At 44.5% G+C, this 15,804-nt stretch overlaps 1 protein-coding gene across 1 annotated transcript; it reads left to right on the forward strand.

Annotated features, from left to right (window-relative positions):
* The first annotated feature begins 368 nt into the window (after positions 1-368).
* Positions 369-13,413, forward strand: ptger4c (prostaglandin E receptor 4 (subtype EP4) c). Its single transcript, XM_041207830.1, has 3 exons — positions 369-1,196; positions 6,991-7,371; positions 13,159-13,413. The coding sequence occupies exons 1-3, from the start codon at positions 369-371 to the stop codon at positions 13,411-13,413; spliced, it is 1,464 nt and encodes a 487-aa protein (XP_041063764.1).
* The last annotated feature ends 2,391 nt before the right edge of the window (positions 13,414-15,804 follow it).

A 15,804-nucleotide genomic window follows, 5' to 3' on the forward strand; every position in this document is an offset into this window, starting at 1 on the left:
AGAAAGGTCCCAGTAGACCCCACCCGGGCAACACTGTCATCCTGCTGTTGTAACATTCACGACTTCATCGAGAGGCGGTGACGTCTGTGATCTCCACTTGTGTCACCTGCAGGAGGCAGCTTCGGATTTAAAAAAGAGAGCGCGTTGTGAGAGAGTCAGAACATCAGCGAGCAGAGCAAGACAGCGATGTAGCAGAGAGAGAGAGAGAGAGGTGGTGGGGGGGGGGAAGACGAGTACAGGCAAAGGTTTACCCTTCAGTGTTTGCGCCCAGACGAGTGACCCGCTCTAGCGTCTAACTTTTCCTCCTGTGCATTCCTAATGAAGGTGGTCTTATTAAAACCTTGCTGGGGAGGATGCTGAGCGGCATGATGGCTGAGCCTCTGAACCAATCGAGCTGGGAGGAAGTTAACGACACCTTGACGAACGGCTCGGCCGTGTCTTTAAACATCAAGTCCCGCCATGTGGTCACTTCGGCCAGCATGTTCGCCGTGGGGGTGGTGGGCAACCTCATTGCCATCGTGGTGCTCTGTGTCTCCAAGAAAGAGCAGAAGGAGACCACCTTCTACACGCTGGTGTGCGGGCTGGCGGTGACTGACTTGTTGGGGACCTGCTGCACCAGCCCGGTGGTGATAGCCACCTACCTGACCCAGCAGTGGCCGGGGGGAGAGCCGCTCTGCCACTTCTTCTCCTTCTCCATGCTCTTCTTCGGCTCGGCGGGCATGACCATCCTGTGCACCATGTCCATCGAGCGCTACCTGGCCATCAACCACGCTTTCCTCTACAGCCAGTACATCGACAGGGCTCTGGCCAGACTGGCCCTGATGGGCGCCTACCTGCTCAACCTGGTCTTCTGCATCCTGCCCTTCTTCGGGCTGGGCAGTAACGTTCGGCATTTCCCCGGGACCTGGTGCTTCCTGGATTGGCGAGCCAACAGCACGCTGTCCGCCTCCTACACCTACATCTACGGGGGATTCAGCGCTTTCCTGATCCTGGTGACCGTCCTCTGCAACCTGTCCGTCTGTGTCACCCTGGTCAGCATGAGGAAGAGGGCCGTGGGGAGGGGGGAGGCTGCGGCCACAGGCAGCTCTAGAGGTCGCCGCTTCCCCAACCTGGCAGCCTCCGCCGCTGAGATGCAGATGTTCTGGCTGTTGGTCCTTATGACCATCGTCTTCCTGGTCTGCTCAATCCCACTGGTGGTAAGTGAGAAGAGAGAAAGAAAGTAAAACACTTTTATTTTTTAAAAAAAGAGAATTTTTGGTCACCAATCTGACTGCAATTAATCAGTAATTTAATTGAAATGTTTGCACTTGACAAATGGGGCTGTTTCTAGACATACTGGAGAGGATCCATAATTTCATTTACCACGCCAATGAGTAATGCAACCTTGCTTCGCCACCTGGACAGACACAGACCCCACCGACAGCAGCCACATGTGATTAAAGTTTCCATTTTTTAAAAATTCATTCTTTCATGGAATGTGGATGGCACTGGCAAGACCAGCTATGGTGCCCATTCCTAATTGCCCTTGAACTGAGTGGCTTGCTAGGCTACTTAAGAGTCAACCACATTGCTGTGGTTCTGGAGTCACATGGAGGCCAGACCAGGTAAGGACAGTAGATTTTCTTCCCTTAAGGGCATTAGTGAATCAGACAGGTTTTTACACCAATTGATGATAGTTTCACGGTCACTATTACTGAGATTAGCCTTCAATTCCATATTTTATTAGTGGAATTCAAATTCCAGCAGCTGCCATGGTGGGACTGGAACTCATGTCCCCAGAGTATTATTCTGGGCTTCTGGATTACTAGCCCAGTAACGTTACCACTATATCACCATCTCCCCCAATTTTTATTTTGAGTATTTTTAATTTCATGAGTTTTAATTCTCTGTTTTATATTTGAACCATTTGAATGCTAACTCACATTTCAGCTAACATAAACTTTTTTAAAACAAAAACAAAAATACCTGGAAAAACTCAGCAAGTCTGGCAGCATCTGCGGAGAGGGACACAGTTAACATTTCAAGTCCGAATGACCCTTCAACAGAACTAACTAAAAATAGAAGAGAGGTGAAACACAAACTGGTTTAAGGGGAGGGTGGGACAAGTAGAGCTGGATAGAGGGCTGGATAGATTGGTGGAGATAACCAAAAGATGTCACAGACAAAAGGATAAAGAGGTGTTGAAGGTGGTGATATTATCTAAAGAATGTGCTAATTAAGGGTAGAAAGCAGGACAAGCAAAGTACGGATAGCCCTAGTGGGGGTGGGTTGGGGTGAAAGAATCAAAAAAGGCTAAAAGGTAGAGATAAAGCAATGGATGGAAATACAATTAAAAATAACGGAAATATGTAGGAAAAGAAAAATCTATATAAATTGTTGGAAAAAAGGGGGTGGGGATCAGAAAGGGGGTGGGGATGGAGGAGAGAGTTCATGGTCTAAAATTGTTGAACTCAATACTCAGTGCAGAAGGCTGTAAAATGCCTAGCCGGAAGATGAGGTGCTGTTCCTCCAGTTTGCGTTTCTTTTTTAAAATTGTTATTCTCAGTTTTGAATGTTCAAAAGTAAAAAGTGAAAGATCCATCTCTACCTCTAGACATAGCTTAATTTACAATATTCCAACCAAAAAGAGGCCAACACATGATTTTGATATTACTACTGAAATACATCTGTGCTTAAATAGAAACATCAGCTGTCAGATTATAACACATGTAGAAACTGAATTTCTGGCATGAAATCTATTAGATTTAAAGTAGATGTCACTGCCATTTCAGGATGAATAGTTATATCATATTATATATGAACCTATTAGATTAAAGTAGCTGTCGCAGCTATTTCAGGATGAATATTTTGGTAAACATATTGTGAAAAGCATTTTTACAGTCTTATAATTATAGTTCATATAATTAAATGATGCAGGTACAAATTATACATGTGCCACTGAAAAAAATGGAAACTTTTCAGTTGTCTATTGGCTGTTTACAGTGCCACATTCTGATTGCAATTATATCAAATTTACAATCAGTTCTGATTGTGATTGTGTAGGAAGTCACAGATAGTTCTAATTGTGATTGAGTGAGTGTGTAGAAGTGCACAGCCGATTCTGACTGACACCATTCTTGTAATTCTTCTCCGCAACCCCTCCAAAGGCCTAGACATCTTTCCTGAAGTGTCACATCCAGAATTGTCACAATCCTCCAGCCAAGGCCAAACCGATGATCTAGACTAGTATAATTTCTTTGCTTCTGTGGTCTATTTATAAAGTCAAGGATTTCTATTTTTAAACAGCCTAATCAATTTGTCCAGCCACCTTTGATGATCTCTGGACATAAACTCCCAGTACTCTCTGTCCATGTACCCTTTTTACAATTGTATCATTTAGTTTATATGTCTCCTCATTCTACCTTGGAAAATGCATCACTTCACAGTTCCCTAAGTTGAATTTCATCTGTCCCTTGCCTTTCCATTTCACCAGCCTGTCTGTGCCCTCCAGAAGGCTACTCCTACCTTCTTCACTGTTTACTACATTTCCAAGGTGTGCATGGTCTGAAACTTTGAAATTATGCCCAGCATTCACAAGTCCATGTCATTAATATATTTTAAAAAGAGCAGGGACACCCCTGTGTACTTCCTATCAGTCTGATTAACAACTGTTGATTACTCCCTGCCTTTTGTCTCTTAAGCATTTTTGTCTGCATTGTCACTCTCCTTGGGCTTCAATTTTGCTAACAAGTCTACTATGAGGTACTCTATCAAACACCACCCATGTACACAACATCAACTGCACCGTATCACTGCTCTGAAGAAGATTCATATGGACTCAAAATGTTAACTTTGTTTCTCCACATATGCTGCCAAACCTGCTGAGTTTTTCCAGCATTTTCTGTTCTTATTTCAGATTTCCAGCATCCGCAGTATTTTGCTTATATCAACAGCAGCACCCTCATCAGCCTTCTCTGACTAACTTGACTGCATCCTTTAATGAACTAACTAACACAATTTGCCTTTAACAAATCCAAGCTGGCTGTCATTGATTAACCCATATTTTTCCAAGTGACTGCCATGCTTGTCCCAATCTGTTGTCTATAAAAGTTTCTCTCCCACCAGCGTTAACCACTGGCCTGTGGTTATCTGATTGATCCCTCTCCCTGTTTTGAACAGGAGTCTAACATTTATAATCCTTCAACCCTCTAGCACCACTCCCAAATCTAAGGAGGAGCGGAAGATTGTGGTGAGATTTGTTATTTTACTCCTAGTTCCCTCGGCAATCTAGGATGCATTCCATCCAGACCGGATGAGTGCTGCCAATATTTTAAGTACTTCCTCTTTATTTTTATCCTATCCAACATGTCTACTACCTTCTCCTTTACTGTGACATTGGTAGCATCCTTTTTTTTCTGAAGTCCAATGCAAAATATTCACATGGTATCTTAGCCATGTGTTCTGCCTCCACAGGAAGATCTCTTTTTGGTTCCTAATCAGCCTTACTCTTCCTTTGTAAAAGACTTTTGTTTTCTTTTTTATGTTACTCACAAGTCAGAGAATCATAGAATTATACAGCACAGACGGAAGCCATTCAGTCCATCATGCATGTGCAAGCTCTTTGAAAGCGCTATCCAATTACTCCCAGTCTCTTGCTTTCCCCATAGAGCTGCAACATTCTGCACTCCAATTTCCTTTTGAAATTTTTTTATTGTATCTGCTTCCATCACCCTTTAAGGCAGTGCATTCTAGATCATAACAAGTCACTGCATAAACTTGGTTTCTTCATCCCTGGTTACTTTGCAAATTATGATCATTCTTTGCCCTCTGTTTACTAGTTTTCTGCCAGTAGAAAATATGCTATTTTCACACAGTCTCTTTGCCCATCTTATTTCCATTTTCCATTCTCCTTGAACTTTCCAAATTAAGCTTGGTTCTCTCCTGTATGATGAACCGCACATTGATCATAAGTTCCTTTTTCAGTTTCATTGTTTCTATATCGTTGGTCATTTTGGAACCCCTAGCTTTTGGATACCGTTCCTTTCCCCCTCATGTATCCAACTTGTACCCAAACCATCACCTCTCTGAAGGCCTCCCACTGTCCACTTACCCTTTGACCTGCGCAACTTTGATTCCAATCCATCTAGACCAAATTCCTTATCAACTCACCGGAATCAACTCTCTTCCAGTTGAGTATTTTTATGTTTGATTGTTTCTTGTCCTTTTCCGGAACTACTCAAGCCCTATTGTAATAATAAATTATGACTCTAAAATAATGGTACTGCGAAATGAATAAGCAGTTATTTGTATTAAACACACTTTGAACTGCTTGCAAAATGCTAAAAGCTCCATCACAAATAAAAGCAAGGAAACTGCAAATGAAATAAAACAAAAAGTGCTGTAAGTGCACAGCAATCTATCAGCATTTGCAAAGAAGTGTTAATTGGCAGTGGACAAAAGAGTAAATTTTGCAATAGGACCTTGCGCTTAGCCAGTGCACATTGGAAAATGATGTGTGTGCTGTCACAATTTTCTAATATATACTAATTGCAAAATTTACCTTAACAGGGTCAATGAAACATTAATGTTTTTTTTCTCTTTATAGGTGATGGTGAAACTATTGTATGTTTTTAGCATTTTCTGTTTTCATGTAAAGTTCTATCCCTATTATCAGTAACAAAATTAACATTTCAGGTTTATGCTGCAATTGTGAATTGCATCTTAATTAAACAATTTAGTCCTTTAAAATAAAATCACAGAAAAAATTGTTGTTTTTTTTAATTCTTTCATGTGAGGTTGGCATCGCTGGCTAGGCCAACATTTATTGCTCAACCATAATTGCCCTTGGTGATGGTAAGCCGCCTTCTTGAACTGCTGCAGTCCATCTGGTGCAGGTACACCAGTCCTATTAGGAAGGAGGTTCCAGGGCCAGAATTTTACCTTTCGCAGCAGGTGTGCGCCCACACAGGTAGCGCTCAGCGCTGCCGCTCACGATCCATGCAGGGCCGGCCTTAATTGGCCAGTCCACATGAAAACACGGTGCAGAGCCAATTGCGGTTGGCTTTCCAACTGCCCCTGCCGAGCCCACCCAACGAGGGAAAAATTCTGTCCCTGGATTTTGATCCAGTGACAGTGAATTTCAAGTCAGGGTGGAGTGTGGCTTTGAGGGGAACTTGCAGGTGGTGGTGCCCCCATGCTGCCCTTGTTCTTAGATTTGGAAGTGATGCTAGAGGGTTGAAGGATTATAGAAGTTAGACTCCTGTTCAAAATAGGAAAAGGGATCAATCAGATAACCACAGGCCAGTCAGCCTAACGCCAGTGGTAGAGAAACTTTTAGAGACAACAGATTGGGACAAGCATGGTGAAAAAAAAAAGGTGGTAGAGGTTGTGGGTTTGAAAGTTGCTGTCTAAGGAGACTTGGCAAGTTACCACAGTGCATCTTGTATCTGGTACACACTGCTGCTACTCTGCCTGAGTGGTGGAGTGAGTAAGTGTTTATGGTAGTGGATAGAGTGTTGACCAAGCAGGCTGCTTGGTCCTGAATGGTTTTGATTTTGTTGCGTTGTTGGAGCTGCACTCATCCAGGCAAGTGGAGAGTATTCCATCACACTTCTGACTTGTGCCTTGTAGATGGTGGACAGGCTTTGGGGAGACAGAAGGTGAGGTGCTCACTGCAGAATTCCCAGCCTCTGATCTGCTCTTGTAGTCATGTAATACTTACATGGCTGGTCCAGTCCAGTTTCTGATCAATGAAAGCCCCCAGTGTGTTGATAGTGGGGGATCCAGCAATTGGAAATACCCAGCAGCTTAAGCAGCAACTGTGGAGTAGTCGATCAGTCAACATTTGAGGTCCATGACTTTCTATCAGGATGGAAAGATTCTGCAGATAAACAGCAATTAAAAAGAACAGAACCTGGTTAATTGGAAGGGAAACCATATTTACTGATTTGTGTAATACTCAAATAGATTGTGAGATTTAGTATATTAAATTAATGTTTTTTTTAAAATCAGATACGCATTTTTGTGAATCAGCTGTATGGCCCTGCACAGATCCGGGTGGGTGAGAAACTGGACTACCGTGGCGACCTCCTGGCCATCCGTTTTGCCTCATTCAATCCAATCCTGGATCCCTGGGTGTACATCCTCTGCCGCAAAAAGCTTCTTACAATGGGGTGCGAGCGGCTGAAACGAACGGTGGGTGCTGCAAGGGATGGCCAGACACGCAGGGTGGGTTGGACAAGTGGCCAGCATACGCCACTCTCATATGCCAACAGTATTACCACCAGCTATGCCTCACTACAAGGAAAAGACGAAGGCAAAGTGTTGCATGGGGCAGCCGACCACAGAGCTGGTGCTATGACTCATTCGTTCACAGACTTCACAAATCAGCAAGTGTGGGAGGATGCAGCTCACCCTTTCAGTATCCCTCATAAGAATCACACTGGCCTCACTAAGACTCTCTCCGAAACTCCCCCACAGACTAAAGCCATCTTATGCACAATGCTACAGGAAACTACAATATCAGATGTCAGCGCACAAAACAACACTGCCCTGAGCCAGGAGAGGAGAACGTTTGACATTTTGAATTGCACTTTAAGTACACCTTCATCGTGCGTTTCAGAAAAAAGTATTTAAAAGGAAATTTATTTTTTTAGAAAGTATTGGACATTCATATATACATTTTGAAAGTAGCAAGCTTCAATCTCGCTTATGGCAAATAAACTATTGTCACAATTTTAAATGGAGTGTTGAACACCGAGGCAAAGTTATCTGGATGTATAAGCAATGTTAAGGCATCTGAATTAACCTTAAGGCTCTATTCCACAATCCAACCAAGTCATTCAGGTGACTAGTTGTGTATAACTGAGACTGATAGGGATCAGTTTTAACTTGTATTGCTTAACATTAACAGGATGATAATGGCCTCAAAATGGGATTAGTAGCATCAATTCCACATTAGCCCTGAGAAAGAAGCTATTGATTTGTAAGAGACCTACTGATTGAACACTTCTAGTGCCCACCTGTTTTGATATATTAATTGGGGTCCTATGATAGTCACTTTGGTTTGGAAATGGCAGGCTTGGATAATTTCCCATGGGCTAAAATGGAGAAGAGGTCCAGCCAGAGTAAGTTTGATATTATTTTTGTGGGGCCAGGAGGACTCCTCTGGATTCCACATGAATAAGGGCTACAGTCGCTCTGAGACTCCCAATCTGTGGTTGTGCCTCCCCTCCCTCAAGCATTTACCTTTTTGCCGGCTGGGAGACCCAGTTTTGGTAGGTCCTGTTTAACTTGAATGCAGCTCGCCAGCCCAGCCTTAATGAGGCTCTGAGTCAGTGATGTGTCCATGGTTTGCGAACCATCACCCAAAATTCAAAACGGGCCCCATAATGTTTCCGTTTTGAAAACTTAGATTTTAGGGACAGAATTTAATGTCCTCCCCTGTGGGGGTGGGGGGGAGGTTGCATTTAATTGGGTGGGAGGGTGGCAGGCTGCCTTCATGCCGTCCTGCATCTGCCCCAATTAAGTCCACTAATTATTGCCCACAAGAGTTTCAACCTGCTGCTACTGGGGCAGGGAACTCGCCATGCGGGAAGCCCAAAAAGCCATCCCTATCAGGGTTGCTTGCGTGCTTCCACAGGGCGGTTCCCTTCTTCGAAGGAACCCAGTGCCTGATTGAGAGACCCAGTATCGGGAGGAGGTTCCCGCTGAGAGACATCCCCCTGCCCTAGCTGTCGATCCCTGCCTCCCCCACCACGCCCCTGTGATTCCCTTCCTGCCATCACTCACCTGTGGCCTGGGCCCCTCAGCGATCCTGGGTCTCAGGCATTACCAGCAGCAGTGACCGCCTGCTACTGCGCTGCCAAGCAATGAGGACCTCTGATTGGCCAGCAGCTCTCTGTGGGAGGGACCCCCACTCCCAGGATCCTTGATCCCAGGAAAGGCCGTCATTGCCTGGTTAAGTGCCTGATTGGCATTTAATGTGGCAGTCCTTCCTAAAAAGAGGCAACTTAGGGCTGTCCAGCCAGCGGGTGAGAACCCCATCACCTACATTAAATTCCACTCTTAGAAAATGTGAAAGCAAAATGGTCCAGTTTTTAAAATTAATCAACATTAATATCCAGCCACACATTAAATCACAAATGCAACACACAAAGCAAAGTCGAAGGGGGTAGTTTTGTAACCTTGTTATGGAGGCAGTACAGATACTTAAATACACCCTGATTGACAACGAATCCAGATCTTAAGCATTAGAAGTTAGCATTTCTAACTAAGCAGCCCTTACCAATCACTAGCAGTAAAGTGGAATATAAATGCCTCATCAGAGACTGATCTTATCAGAAACTGGCAATGACATCAATTTGTAAATTCTATCCAGGATTTACTGGAGAATGGCCGGGGTGCCAGTATGTAAATAAAGACCTTATTGTATTATCAAGACATCACAAAGCACTTCACAACTAAGGAAATATCTTTGGAATAAGAACAGAAAGCTGAAAACACACCCCAGGTCATATAGCACCTCTCAGGAGAACATAAATGTTAACATGACAAATTCTAGTTCTCTCCACACATGACTGACCTGCTGCATGTTATTAGCATTTTGTATTTTTGTTTCAGATTTCTAGTATCTCCAGTATTTATACTTTTCTTGATAACTTCTGAAATGTAATCACTGTTTTTATGTCAACACTATCTAGTCCATACCAGAGACTGGCACAAGACCAGTATGAAGATGTAGTCATTATGGAAATGCAGAAAATATTTAGCAGTTCCTGGCCCACAGCAGTCTGAATCAAAACCAGTTATTTTTGTGGAAGTACTTGCAATAATTTGCTTCCTTCCCTCTCCAGACTTCTTCTTGGTTCTCTTACTCAGCCTAGAGACACATGAGGTAGACTCTTACCACCTGCCATTGGCCTGCTGGAAGGATTTACATGTTGATAATCAACCTGCTTGGCCCCATTAAATGTGCACTTTCCAAGGCCATCAAGTCTTGGGGTGGAACTCAACCCAGAGCTTCTGGCTTAGAGGCAGCGACACTACCCACTACACCTCAAAACCCAACTTCAGCCTAGGCAGCCTATAATTGAGGAGGCAGAAGAATGACCCACTACCAAGCCTCTGTCAATTTTTCTCTATAAATGACCAATGAGACATAAGAACATATGAATTAGGAACAGGAGTGGACTTTTCAGCCTTTCAAGGCTGCTCCGCCATTCAATAAGATCATGGCTGACCTTTTTGTGTTTCAATTTCCACATTCCCATTTATCCCTGATAAACTTTGATTCCCTTGCTTAACAAGAATCTACCTCTGGCTTAAAAATATTCAATGACCCTGCCTCCACCACCTTCTGAGGCAGGGAGTTCGAAAGTCGCACAACATTGAGAGAGAAAATTTAGAGACAGGCAGCAGACATGCCCAATGTGTGTATTCAACTGATTTTTTTTTTTAAAAACCCTCGAAATTTTCTCCCAAGCACTCCTGACAGTGTTGACTGCTCGCATAGTTCTGCAGTCATCAGTTGCTGTTTGGTTCTTCCTGCCCGTAAAGAGTCAAATAGGTAGGTTGGCAATCTATTTTGCCACAGAGATCAACAGAGTTGACTTCAATTCTGTCCTCATCTTACAGCCACACATGCAATGCAGGTTCAGCAGGGGCTACTGGACAGCCATCATGAATCAGAACACTAGCAGATTATTCTCTGTCTAACTCGATGCCACTGTGGCCATTTGTAACACCCCTACTAAGCTCAGCTAACTCACCATCTGGAAAATTTGAATTTGTATGTACCATCCAGACACTGCGTTGTCAGGAATTTAACCTCAATTTCTCTGTCGGAAGATCTAAAATCCTTTTTCGGATGACTGGACTGTGATCAGGAAGTTGGCTTGTGGGGATTTGCTGGTGGAACCTGCCATGCCCGACATAGCATGTCCAAGTTCTAACACAGTATGTGGGCATTGCAGAATGTGAGCATAACTACTGCAATTCTTGATTTATGATAGTGAATTAAGTGTCTATTGTTTACCTGTAATTTATGAACAAACTGCAGTCATTTCCCCCATGATCAATCAATTCAATTGTAAAGGTGATTCTTGTGTCAAGTATTCGGAATTTCTGCTTACAACTGCATTGCATGCTGGGTCACTTAGAACATATGTTTCACTGAATTGGTTTCTTTGTCAAAAAACTTTTATCTCAAATGAATCAATTATGTAAAATATTTTTATGTTCAATAAAAAGATTTACAAATAAAGAAATCAATTTGTGTGTTGATTGGCGTTTCATCATGCAGAACTTCCCTTTGGTTCCCCTCAAGTGAACCTGTGAAGTCTGTTTGATTTGTTGGGGATATAGCTACAGGGGGAGCCCATTCAGCGCCTTGAACCCATTCTGCCATTCAATTAGATCATGGCTGATCTGAATCTTAACTCTATCCATTTTCATTCCGCAATCCTTAACATCCATGTTTAACAAAAAACAATCGATCTCAGTTTTGAAATTTTCAATTGGCCTAGCCTCAACTGAATTTGGGGAGAATGTTCCAGATTTCCCCCACCCATTGTGAAAAAATAGGCTTCCTGACATCACCCTGAATGGCCTAGATTTAATTTTAAAGTTATTCCCCCCTGTGGGCTCCCCCACCAAAGGAAGTAGTTTTTTCTTAAGTGTCTATCAACTTCTCTCTTCATTTTAAAAACCTCAATTAGATGACCCTTTAGTCTTCTATTTTCAAGGGAATATTAGGCAGGATTTTCCAGTCCCCCCAACGGCAGGAATCTTCACGGCAGGACAGAAAATTTGACGGACCAGTCATAGGCCCATTAACCTTGGCCAGGAATTTCGGGTCCTACAGAGGATGAGATCGGAAAATCCTGGCCCTCATATATGCAGCCTGTTCCAATAATTTAGCCCCAGAATCATTTTGGTGAATCTGTGATATGTTATTTTGTAAAAGTAGTAAACAATTTATGTTGTACAGGCTAATTGATAGTATGTATGGCCTCATTTATTGTCCAGTTCCTAGTTAGTGATTGTTCTTATAAAGGATTGGGTGGTCAGTCCATTTCAGGGACAGTAAGAGTCAACAGCAATATAGGATTCAAATCACAAGTAGGCCAGGCTAGGACACTAAATTGGTTTTTAAACAATAAAATGGCAAGCTTCATAGTCTTCTTTTGCTGGTACCATCTTCGTTGATCTCATTTTCACAACTTACCATGATGAATAACTTTTAGATAGCGAGTCAACTGGCCAACTGCTAGAACACAACCATCTCAGGAGTGCAAATTTCTTTCATACCTAAGGAAATAAACCCAATAGAAGAGTAGTCCAAAATGCAATATAAAAGATAGCAATCCACATCAATTTGCACAGTGACCCACCAAAGAAAATGTGTTCACGTGTGCAGGTTCAGACTCCTGAGACAGCCTGATGATCCAAGCAGGACTGCGTTATATTAAGCAGCTGCCAAGTAGAGTTGGAATATCTACTCTTTCTTTTTGGGTGTCCATCATTTATATTTGCTCTGAATGTAAGATTTATTTCCCAGAGTAATTATGTAGATCATTGGGCTATAATCACTGGGCTGAATCTTTCAACGATGCCCACAGTTGGTGCCAGAGGTGGGTAATGTTGCCATTTGTGCAGGTGACAGACTCTGAAGTGGCATGATGTGGCACCTGACCAATTCACTGTCATCTTTAAAGGGCTACCAACGCTCTTTTGAATTGTTGCAGCAACAAAGAAGATTGAAAGGGCCAGCAGCAGAAAGCAGGCCTGTGCAATAATGGTTGAGGCAAGGTCCAGGGTGACCCCACTGTTTATTGGTACCTCCATGCAGGTTCCCATGTATGCTGCTCAGTCAAGTGGGAGGTTCTCTTCCCACAGGACAGGAGGAGAGGCCTGCCTCCCAGACTAAGAAGCCTGGATGGAGATTTCAGAGGAGGTCAACAGCCATGGGATCATCCCTAAACCCTGACTGCAGTGCCACAAGAGTGTGAATGACCTTATGAGATCCAGCAAGGTAGGTGCACCACAATGTACTGACTCTAGGAGCTTACATGTGGCAAGGCATGAGTGTAAACCCAGTACCTGGCAATAGGACCAGGCAGCAGCATTGGCTGTGGTGGGCAAGGCTGTATATCAGTTAATGTCTCTGTTCTGTCTCAGGTGACTCCTGCACTGCCACTTCTGAGTGGACACATGCAGAAGGTATACCTGTGGGACAATTATGGACAGTCAAACAGCAAACATCACAGCATTAAAGGCGATGCACATGTCTTTATTGGGCAAATCATCTGTGTGTCCAAAATGCCAAACAAAGACAAAGACTTGCAGTGGCTCCTCGGAGAGCTGACAACCAATTTGATTGGTCAGCAGCTCTGCAGTCCCAGCAGCACCAATGCCAACAGTGGTCAGGACTGAGGATTGAGGACTGAGACTACAAGCAGTCCCCAGGTTCCAAGTCCTGGGCCTGAATTTTAGACTCGTTGGGTGAATGCAATCAGTGATGTGAAATCCGGTCCCACCCGTGATCAGCTCCTTACAGTGGTTTCGCACTAGATGGCTAATTAACTTCCAGCCAGCATGAAAAGCGTGCTGAGAGAGGCTCAGCCCCAATAGGGGGGATTGGGGGTGGGTGAGAAGACCTTCTGCACTCTGCCAGGGTGAGTACTAATTCCCCTTGTAAATGTGGAAAGATGTGTTTGTGTGTGACAGCACTTATTGGGGCACCTGTGTGTGAAGCATTGAGCTTAATTTTGCACAACTTCCTGCGCCGATAAAGACTGCATGTGAGTAGGCAGGATGGCTGGCACGTATGTGAGGGTGAAATGCTGCAATGTGATGGACACCTGAATCTGTGTCTTTGGCGGGGAGACTGGTATGTTCTGGCATGTAGAGGGGGGACTAATGAAAGCACTGTTGTCCTTACCAGGACAAAAGGAGTCACAGTACCAAGGAGCGAAGATAAATGGGTAGTGGGGTTTCCTTAATCAGTTGTTACTAAGTCAGGCCGAGGAGCCAGGTCCACTGGTCATGGAGAGGCAGGGGTTTCAGAGGAGGTTAAGAGTCCAGTGGACAAGGAAGAGGTTGGGGGAGGGTATGAGTGTAGGGCAGTAGCTGTAAGACTGACAGGTGAAATCCACTAATCTTCCAATCAGATGTCTTTGCTCAGACAGATGTCCATCCTGAGAAGCAGCCAGACTGCATGCAATCTGAGTTCGTAATGCTGCTCGAGACTTACATATACTCTCCCTCTCTCAGGTGGAACATCCTCTAGACCGCAGAAAGACCCTGGGACCCTTCCTTGGCATCAGAGGGTGACCTGCAACCCATGATGCACCCGTGTCACATCCTCCCTCTGCACCAGCGCAGACCCAGGCATGTCGGTGGGCATAAGCATTTCAAAGCAGCTGGCAGTGCACACTGGGGAAGGCATGTCACTTGAGGAGCTGACAGAGGTAGATTGTCCCCAGGGTGCCGGCAGTCAGAGCGGCCAGGGCGATGCTGAGCCAGAGGCAGATGGTGAGCCTCTGGAGTCATCTATAAGGCGGCAAATGCTGGATGTCCGGCGGGATTCACGTGAAGATCTGGCAGAATCCCTGAGGGTCTGTGTGGCATGATCTCTGTTTTGGAGAAGTCCATGTGGAGCATGAGCATTGTGTTAGCCCAGAGCTCTGAACACACGGTTTCCTCCATACAGAGAATGGCGACTCTAATGGACAGGCAGGTCCAGGAACCCAATCAGAGGTTTCTGGGGTTACATTCAGACCTGTGAGCCCACAACAGGCAGTGACCTCACCAGGGGGGAGGTGGTGGCATCATGTTATTGTCACTGACTAGTATTCCAGAGTCCCAGGGTGATAATGACAGATGGTGAAATTTGAATTCAGTAAAAATCTGGAATAAAAAGCTTGATAACGACTATGAAATCATTGCCGATTGTAGTAAAAACCCATCTGGTTCACTAATGTCCAATAGGGAAGGAAATCTGCTTTCCTTACCTGGTCTGGCCTATATGTGACTCCAGACTCACAGCAATGTGGTTTACTCTTAAAATGCCCTCTGAACAAGGGCAATAAGGCAATAAATGCCAGCCTATCCAGTAACGCCCACATCCCATGAACGAATAAAGAAAAGGTCACTAGCAATGAGAGAGATGGATGAGGCACCTAGTGACTCTGCTGGCATCCGGTCCATCTCTGGTCCAGTCCAACCTCATGATGGTGGATGTCCTGCAGTTCCATGCACTTGGGAGCTCCTCTCAGGGCACACCTGATGATGGCAGCTGCTCCTCTGACCATCGCATCTGAGCAGACCACGATGACTGAGGAGTGTCCAACCAAGGTGCTGGACTCTCCTGCCCAGTCAGGGCCCTCACAGGCCATAACGACCAAAGGATGGCCACCAAAGTCATGGGGCAGGAGTTTCCCGTCGGCAAGCGGGGGATGGGGCCCACTCGCTGATGCATAAAACGAGGCACAGTTACGTCGGGTGGAACTACCGACATCACCGCGCCCCATTTAAAATTTCCAGTAGGCGGGGGCGCAGCAAAATCAGCTGTGCACCCGCCGGCCTGTCAATGGTCAATTGAGGCCACTGACATAGTAATTAAACTAATTAATGGACCTGCCCGTCCAACCTTAAGGTTGGCGGGCAGGCCAGGAGCCCCAGCAGGAAGTAGAAAAAGCATGAAACCTCATCCACAGGCAGGATAAGGTTTCACGTAGGTTTTAAAAAATTTTAATAAAGTTTTTATAAAAATTATGGACCTGTTCCAACTCATGTGACAGTGTCACATGAGGGGACATGTCA

Source organism: Carcharodon carcharias, chromosome 16 (genome assembly GCF_017639515.1).
Source record: "Carcharodon carcharias isolate sCarCar2 chromosome 16, sCarCar2.pri, whole genome shotgun sequence".
In the NCBI taxonomy this organism is placed as follows: domain Eukaryota; kingdom Metazoa; phylum Chordata; class Chondrichthyes; order Lamniformes; family Lamnidae; genus Carcharodon; species Carcharodon carcharias.

Coding starts and splice junctions, on each gene's coding strand:
- ptger4c (XM_041207830.1), top strand. CDS start 369: ATGGCTGAGCCTCTGAACCAATCGAGCTGGGAGGAAGTTAACGACACC. Junction 1,197..6,990: donor TCTGCTCAATCCCACTGGTG/GTAAGTGAGAAG, acceptor TTTTAAAATCAG/ATACGCATTTTTGTGAATCA. Junction 7,372..13,158: donor CAGACTTCACAAATCAGCAA/GTGTGGGAGGAT, acceptor GTTCTGTCTCAG/GTGACTCCTGCACTGCCACT.